The sequence below is a fragment of the Silurus meridionalis genome, chromosome 9 (genome assembly GCF_014805685.1).
Source record: "Silurus meridionalis isolate SWU-2019-XX chromosome 9, ASM1480568v1, whole genome shotgun sequence".
Lineage (NCBI taxonomy): Eukaryota > Metazoa > Chordata > Actinopteri > Siluriformes > Siluridae > Silurus > Silurus meridionalis.
Window position 1 is genome coordinate 13,999,903 of NC_060892.1, and position 9,637 is coordinate 14,009,539.

At 36.6% G+C, this 9,637-nt stretch overlaps 1 protein-coding gene across 1 annotated transcript in view; it reads right to left on the minus strand.

Annotated features, from left to right (window-relative positions):
* Window positions 1-9,375, minus strand: part of LOC124391251 (heterogeneous nuclear ribonucleoprotein L-like) — a 67,777-nt gene extending 58,402 nt beyond the window's left edge. Inside the window, exon 1 of the mRNA XM_046857717.1 lies at window positions 8,903-9,375. Within this exon, the coding sequence (XP_046713673.1) occupies window positions 8,903-9,127 (225 nt within the window). The 5' untranslated portion in view covers window positions 9,128-9,375. The remainder of the gene's footprint in view (window positions 1-8,902) is intronic.
* Between the last annotated feature and the right edge of the window lie 262 nt (window positions 9,376-9,637).

The window sequence follows — 9,637 nt, forward strand, 5'->3', positions numbered from 1 at the left end:
AAATATAAGAAGTAGAAAGTACAGATTTTGTGTCAAAAATTTTATAAGTGAAATTAAAATCATTAACAAAGTATTTGTACTTCATTACTTCCCATCTCTGAGAAATACTGATGTATAATGTCAGAACATTAACAAACATGCCTATCAATTATTTTTAATAACAATTTGGTATTTTCTCAACGTTAGCATAGTAAACCTTACCTATCTAAGTTACATAATCGTTTCCAAAAAAATAATTTCCAACCATGAATAGAGGAACAGCTCAGTGAAGGTGTAGAATAAGGTGAGTGAAGCAGGACGTGAGGGCAAATTCAAGAATCACAATCAGTGCCAATAGCGGCTGTCACACAGGCAGGCCACATCAAAATAGGATCATTCATACTTAAACTTCGAGACACAGGCAAAGGTAAAAACACAAAACAGACAAAACAAGGCAAACGAATTGACGGCTAAACAGGTGACAATAATAGGGTAACAAACAAATAACAGGACTGTAGATGAGCAATTTATAGCATTGATAATTGACATTCTAACAACAGCGTGAACCTATGTGGTGCAAAAATTGGTTGATGGATTGCAGGCATGCAAAAATCATAGAACACAATAATTAACATGTCATTATGATCGTTTGAAAATGTACAATAACTTGGTTTTGGTTTGTCAGAAATTAACGCGAGTAGTTTGAGGCAAAGCAGCTAGCTGAAGTTCGAGTTTCAGATGCAGCATGTAAGAATCTGAATGACGCTAGCCAAAGTGAATTCTGTTTAGTTTCAAGCCTCAGCTTTATTTAAAAAAAAAAAGAAGTAGCAATTATCTGTGGTCTTATGGCTGATGCACTGTGTCTGGCTGGCAGCTTTAGATCACACATCTCACTAACTTGGCATTAAAAGGTATCTAAACATGGCTGAGAAACGAGATCTGAAATAAGGCCCAGCAGGACAGCTAACAATGCATCATGCTAAAAGATGAGGAAGCGATGTGTCATATTTCTGTTTGAGTCTGATTCATTTGGATACGCAGTTGTTTCATTTCTACATTTTTGCAAAGCATGCCGGTGTACATTTAATTAGCTTTATGTGGTACGACAGTTAGAACAGCGGTTTTTCGGGTCCTGAACAGAATTACTGAGAATGTCATGACGTTTACTAATCGTGTTTGGTGAGAAAATTGTTTCTTCAGTATGAATGAGTTACATTTTGCACACTGACGTGTTGCAATTATCATTAGGCAAAACACTATAGTTAGTAGGTTTTCCTTTGATAAAGATCACACACACACACACACACACACACACACACACACACACACACAGAGTAGACAATGACAAGAGGAAACACACAGCTTAGCACCTGCACATTAGAAAATTAAAGGTGATTGCAAAACACACACACACACACATACACACACACACACACACACACACACACACACACACACACAAAAGTACTTAAAAATACTTCCATTTACAGAAGATACCTTAAACATGACGTAAGATGCCTTAAGACTCAATACATCTAAGACATTAATTTACTGATATTAACTCATGTCTCAATAAAACATCCAAACACTTTTGCTGAACCAGGAAGATCTGTTTGTTGCAAAATTTATCTTTTTCTACAATTCTGACCTTTATATCACATTACCACTGATTTCATCAGAAAGAGTTCTTGCAACACTTATTATTGTAACCAACACAGCAACACAAAGGACACTTTTTTTTGTAATAACACATGTACACGGTGTGCTGCTACAGGAAAATAAACAACAATGCTATAACATATTACAGAATAATAACCACCATGAGTTGATTGGTTTCCAATAACCCAATGGATTTAATTGTTTTACTCCTCGTGTACCACAACAATGTGCCAAAAACTACAAGGTTTTTTATTCAAGAAGAGCACACCATACATTTATAGTCTGAATTTAGTGTCAGAAAACATGCTAGCTCCTGGTACCACTTATGTTATAACAGCTGTTCCAGTTAATAAAAAAAACCCTGTCCTGAAAAGTTCCTTTTCACAAATGCTGATACTTTTTCATAAATTCTTTAATATAAATAATCTTTATTTGGGTGGTGTTTTTAAGCTTCTTGTTGTTAAATAGCAACATTTTAAAAGCTTTGTAATGAACCTTGGGCAACTTTTTTTCTACGCTATGGTCTTCTGTCCACACTAAAATGGTGTTTTTTTGTGCAGTAAACCAGAAGCTTAAAAAAAAAGTAAATACTGGATACATTTGAAAACGCTGGAACCGAGAAATCAAAAAATGACAATATTTTTAGGCATGTCATGCAGCAAGGTGACCCATTTTACTCTAAACAAACAACTTGATAGCCTTCATTTATCAATTATAACAAGTAAAAGAAATCTTCAACAATTACACTTTTCATTTATCCATTTAAAAAACTCGACCTGAACGAAAATGACTCAGGCCAAAGTTTCCTATACATGTTGCAGTATCGTGATGTGAGCATTTTTAAACATTTCAGTGTGGACCCGCAGTTTTTGGAAGACATTTAAAAACATGAGTGTAGTGCGTTTTAAAATAAAAATGTTTTTAGATCTATGCGTGCCTTATTGTGGACATAGCCTTAGATAATGTGGTGCTTTCACCTTAAATCCACAGTGAATTAGCTGTTGCTATGGAAACAGAAATGCATAGGAACGAGCACATTAATGTAAACGTGTGATTTGCAGCCAGCACTAAAATCAGACATTGATGATGAAGAAAATTAATCAGCACCTTCTGACCAAACAGAATCGATAATAATAATAATAATTTCTAATTATCCTTTTAACCTAGAACCTTTAAAAGTAGATTGCTAGGACTTTTCAGAAATGTTATATTTGTTCGCAGTAATAGTTAAACAAGTTCCGTTGGAAATCAATTTCATAAAATGAAGGTAACTCTCTCTGTAATTACGTGTTTTGTGGGTCTATTGAAGTATTCGATTGTTTGCAGAAACCCTCTCTGTTTTATATGGATGGAAGGGCAATAGAAATGGATGTGAACCTATTTCAGGCCATTTAAACACAGATCTATGATGCGCGTCCATCCCCTAATAGACTAGTTTGACACAGAGACGTGACATGTCTACAATGCGTAAATATATTCACCTGATCTATATATTTAATGTCAGTCCCACAGCGCCTGTAAGGTGAAAACAAAATCATTCCATCATTTTCATTCTCCAGTGTCATAATGAGCTCCTCAGAAGAAAGGGGTAGGAAGCCCTACTGCAGCCCATCATATCTGTGCATCTGAAGCGTGCACATCACTGGCCTTAAATCAATAGTTAATTTCACGACCTGGTCCACCCTGCTTCCTGCAGACTCATTAAGTGTTTCAGTGCTGCTGTGTTTTAACCCACATGTCACTCAGGCTGTTTCAGGCAAATATTTTAATACAAACTGCCACAATGATTGATTCAAATTACAATTTCTAAACAGCTGTTATTAAACAAATTCTTTCATGCCGTCTTGGTTTTGTTATTATAATATAACAACGTATATATTATCTATTAATGATTATAAATCTATGGAACAACACATAGCACAGAACTTTAAAATGTCATGCACTATAAAACACGAAAATCTGAAATTTTTTCTTTCCTTTAAATTCTTTGTTTAAATGAATGAACTATTAACTATGAACTATAACACGGTCATCTGAAGTTGGGACTGTAAATAAACTTCTGTAAATAAGCTTGTTATAACTTTGAAATGCAATTATGCATAAACTACAAATGCTTTGTGTTGAACAGAAAGAGAGAAAACGTATGAAATATTTGTATGGTGCAAGTCGACCCCATAAAAAATGCTCTGTTTCAATTTCTTCATTTAAATCTCTAATTTAAAGAGAAAAACCAAGATGTTCACAGTTTTGTCAGTTCGGCAGCAGGGGGCAAGAGATGCCAAGATGCATCAAAGTCAGACAGTGGGTTATTAAAATAGGCAAAAAGAAAAGCATATTAAAAAATACAACACACTTTATTTTTGTTGAGTGTTGAGCTCCAGAGACCACAGCTAATTCTAATTCGTCCGACATGAGAGGCATCACCACATATAGAATCCGTATCGATCTCTCTTTCTCTCTCTCTTTCTCTCTCTCTCTCTCTCTCTCTCTCTCACTCTATATTTATATATATATATATATATATATATATATATATATATATATATATATATACACACACATATAGATAGATAGATAGATAGATAGATAGATAGATAGATAGATAGATAGATAGATAGATAGATAGATAGATAGATAGATAGATAGATAGATAGATAACTCCATATCAATCTTTCTCTCCTTTCTCCTATGTATTATGTTTCTGCATATACTGTACACCCAGAGTTCTTTTTTTTTTTTATCTTTCTCGAACCAGACAATCACAGATGCTTTTGAACACACTCTCAAACATCTAATTGATCCACACTATGTTTACTTAGATCTCATTAATGAAAATTAAAAAAAAATGCCTGAATAAGCCAGTCATTAAAGCACGAGTACAGTACAGCTACGGATTGTCAATAAAGCCTCATTTTATATTCGCATACGCCACGATATTGACTATAGATTTCTGTAAACAAATTCATGATTCAATAATTAGATTTCTCCACCATGTATGATGCGAGTTTGTCGAGAAAAAAAAGAAAATTGCTAGAAATTTGCTTAGCATGAAAATTCATAGCTGTTTAAACATGAGTGGCATTGTGCTGAAAAACTAATACCATATGAATAGTGCTTACATGGCAAAAAAAAACATTATTTCCACGAGTGCCATGCTGTTTGGAGTAAGCAGGGAGATTTGTGGAACAGGGTGGCCTAGTTTTTTAAGCAGGAACGTGACAGAAAAGTTAAATGCAATTATATTTTCTTGTTGTTTTTGATCAATTTCTGAAAGTAGAGCAACGCCTCAAAGAAAAATGTACTCGTTTTAAGTTTAGAAAACAGATTTGATGGTATAGATCCGAGATTTCAAAAGCTAGTGGCAAAATAAATTTGAGATCTTTGTGATTAATCAAAAACCTTAATACTGCAAATCATTATGAAGACACTCTCTCTCTGATAACTGATAACGTAATGGAAATTTAGTTGTCTATGAAATATAGTCTGTGTAATCATGCACAATAATCATGCGTAGTGTGTCATGTGTGAGAAAAAAAGTTTACACTTTCTATCAAAGTAATTTTTTAATTAAATATAATATTCATATTATAATGTTTAATGTTCAAATAAGCCGTTATACACATTATAATGATTATTTAAAAAGATGCATAAACAACCAAGCTAATTTTAAACGTTATGAATTGTCATTATGTGAAGTCGTGTTTACAACATATTATAAATCAGTCTGACAATAGTTTTCTTTAATAAAATAAAGAAGAACTATTATAACGTAACAGCTGGGTTGGATTTCTTTAGAGTTGTTACCAATGAGTTTATAATAAATGAATTACAAATATGCATATGATCTTTAATGGCTTTCCATAAATACCAGAGGCGGAATGTAACGAATTACGTTTGCTCGCGTTATTGTAATTAAGTGGTTGTTTTTGTAATTCTACTTTTTAAAGTAGTTTTTTTAAATCTGTATTTCTACTTCTGCTTAAGTATGTTTTGTTTGAGGTATTAAACTGAAATACATTTTAAATCAAATCCGTTACAGCGTAAAAAAAAATTATAATCAAAATATTGCAAGGGGGAAAGAATTGTGTCACACTGATTGATTGATGGGCAGAGAACAAACACACTAAACTCACGAGAAAGAAAGATGGAGACGGAAAAGAAAGACGCCAGTGATGCAGACCCAGCTGAAATGCAAAAATTTCGTCGCTCACTGTTTGAATTCTGAATCTGCATTTTGCAATGTGAGTGCATAACTCACATTAGACTCAAGTCATGGGCTGTAGTTTTTATTTTTTGTAAGTGCACTTTAATCTGTAAAGGTGTTCTTTATTTAAACAATTAATTCGAGATTTTTGACACAAGAATCCTCCCTGTTAAAAAAAAGTGTAAGTTTTACTCTGAGTACATTTTAAATGAGCTACTTTTTACTTGTACTTTTGTAGATTTTCATTGAAGTAACAGTATTTTTTTATTTGATTATAGCAATTAAATAATTATAAACAATGCCTAACGAAATAGGAATGTAATCATGATAACTAGGAGAGGTAAATGCAATATTGCAATATTTTGAACACAAATATTTAACTTCATTATTTAAAACAATTACTACAAAACAAAGAGGTTATGAGATCATAAATTATGGACCACAACAAAAAAAACTTATAAATAATCAACACACTAAATCTTGTTTTCTACACTACAAGGCACATTAAGTGAAAGTAACTAGGGTAGGATGCAAAATATTTACTCTACAATAAATGAACGAGGTTATAGAAAAACATTTCATTCAAACCAAACCAGGACTGCATATATTTACGAGTGTGAATTTGAATCTTCTGAGATTATGAACTCAAATATTTACCACTCAGTGTTTAATGCGAGTATGATGACAGGTGTAGCTGTGTTTCCTTTAATATTATTAATACTATAAATATTTGTTATGGTAATTTATTTATATTTTCTATGGTGGTATCAGGATGCACTGGTGTCTCTTTTCTTATAAGTGATCGACGGTCTGTCAGGCCGTGCACACGAGCATTGAGGAAAACGGCTCGCTCAATCGTTTGTTAGTCATCCGTGCCATCCTAGAACCATCCAACAAAGAGGGACCGAGAAGCTGAGAGAGTCACAGTCACGAGGGGGGGTTTGAACGATGCAGCATCTTGCTCACTGCACTCTCATTCCACTCCCATTTGCACTCACACAAAAAGTGGGCAGATGAAAGGCGCAAACTGAATCTACAACCGCCTTGCTATCTCCGACCCATGATTCACAGCTCCAAATATGTTTTTCTTGTCGAATATTTTCGGATTACAACCACCCACCTGCACCCCCTGCCCTGCTTTTGGTCTGATCTGTAAAATCTGTACAATAAAAAAACATTTCTCTTTTCATATCTCTGACCCGAAAATAATGTTTTCCATTCCTCGGGGAGCCACACGGAGCACGAGTGGAGAGGCGTTTCTTTGTTGTGACTCTCGCTTTACTTTCCAAACGTCAATAAAAGAGACATAAACAAGGATAAAGAGCCACAGTGCAGACGGCTGACAGAGAGAGAGTGATAGTGAGAGAGGAGATGAAGCAGGAATGTTAGCTCAGATCCCAGTCGGCGAGCCTGGCGATGCTGGGGCCTTGAGCCAAGCCATTACATCTTGATCGCTAGATCTGTGTGTGAATTAGATTCACAATAACTGGTGGATCAGTAAATGGGAGTGACTAACTTACTCATTTTAGCATTAGAGATGTATAAGTATGCATCATTTTGAGCCATTAGCTGAGGGTATTATGCCTGTGTGTGTGTGTGTGTGTGTGTGTGTGTGTGTGTGTGTGTGTGTGTGTGTGTGTGTGAGAAACTCTAAGACCCCTGAGCCTCAATGTGAACTCTACAGTAACGCTCACTGAGCATGTGCTAAGGAGCTCTGTAGCACGTCAAATGTATTTCTCAATAACCTCACACTAAACACACTGATTATGACCTTATGCAGCTTTTTACATACTGATACAACTCATACAACCCGACACAGGCGATGTTACTTCCAAACATTAAGGCCGCAAATGTGCACATCCGAGTTTACTTACTATTATTTATTGTTCAGAACATAAATATTTTACTTAAGAAAGAATTCGATACTAATGGGTTGCTCTATAAATGTAAAGATGTAGCACTCGGACGTGTTTATGTCCCATGAATGAGCCTTTATGGCACTGTATTCAATAAAACGATTAGGGAAATCAATCAACTGAACAAAACTGGAAAAAAACTATATTAGAAAAACAACTGCTCAAGCAATAGTCAAGCGCCAGCATGACACACATGGTGACAATGTTGTCGAAAAATAAAGAGCATGTGGCAAAACAGGGAAACTAAATACCACAAGTGATGTGCGATGCTGTTTTTTTTCCCCTACAGAAGTAAACTGTCAAGCTGGACAGATCTAATCTGAGGCACACTTGTGCAATAAAGCTCGCAGTGTGAACTTCATCATAGACAAGCAATCTAACATGCTGTACAGTCCGAGTGCTGGAACAGAGGTCACAGGATGTGTTACTTTCAAAGGTCACATGACGAGTCTCTTAATATCGTACTGGAATGTAGTATGGGGATTGATCATATTGACCATTTCAAGACTTTCTGTGTGAACTGAGATTCATAACACCCATCTATCATACAGCATCCGATGCTTCCCCTAACGTAAAGAAAACAAAAACAAAACGTGCAGTGATTCGGAGCGCAAGATTTATCACGTGTATCCCCTTAAGCGTCGGCTCCTTTTGATCTCCTCGTTTAAGACGTCCCAGAGCCGCACACAGACCTAATGCAAAAAAAACGTTATGCAAAAGTCGGACCACATCCGGACACGTTTCATCTCTTCTCTATCTCTCTACCAAGATCAGATGCCGCGAGGTTGCACGCTGATCGAGTTGCGTCCGATCGAGAGAACTCCAGAGGGCCGTAAATAATGAAAGAAAAGCCCTTCTGGTGGCTTGCACACTTGCTTCATCTTTTCTTCTTGTTATTTTTTTCGCACGGGATTGATTGCTCGAATGTTATTTCAGCATTTCCTTACTCCAATCGTGTTCCGAAGAACGTGACGTTATAACGATGGATGGCGCGCGCTATTAATCCACACCAGGCTTAATTATGCTTTTTGCGTTTGGTTACGGCAGGCGTTATCACCTGCCGTTTTCCGCGCGCGCGCACACACTCATTCACACACCCTAAAAAAAATCTCGAGCAGTCTTTTTCACCCCCTCTTTGTCTCACCTTCCGAACCGCTTTGGTGGTATAGGTCGCGCTGCTCCACCGGGCCCGGTCCTTCCCTCCAGAGCGGCGCGTGTCCTCCTCCTCCTCGTCTCCTAGCAGCCCGGCGGATGCTGAGTCCGAGTCCTCTCCTTCCTCCAGCTCCTCTCCTTCCTCCACCTCCGATGTTTTCAGACGCTTGGGCGCGCGTTCGTACTCCTCCTCCGCGTAGTCCTCCATCAGCGACATGCTCGTAAAAAAAACAACCAACAAAAAGCAAACCAGGGGAATAACGCCGCAGCGGGGAGGGACGATTCAGCGGAAAGCCGAAGAGTCGGAGAGCGTGAGAGCGCGCGCACAGTCGGTCGGTTGGTCGGCAGCACTGCGTGTGAGGCTCGCTGATGTTTGCCGAGAAGCTCCAAGCTCTGTGTTGCCAGATTGGACGTGTTGGTGTCGTACTTGTCCTAGAGAACGGGGCATTCTGCGGGGCATCCTGCGCATGCGCACTCACGTTTCTCGTTTCACTTATATTACATATATAATAATAATAATTATTATAGTAATATTAATAATTATAATAATACAAATGTGCCAAAATGAAACAACAATGTAAAAGAAAAAAATGCTCAGTGGAAGAAAATGTTTCCTTAATAAAATTCAATACGACGTCCTATACATCAATAAAGATAATAATTTTTGTAACTATTTATTTTTTATTTGATTTATATTTAATGCATTAATCCACAGAATATGGCAACA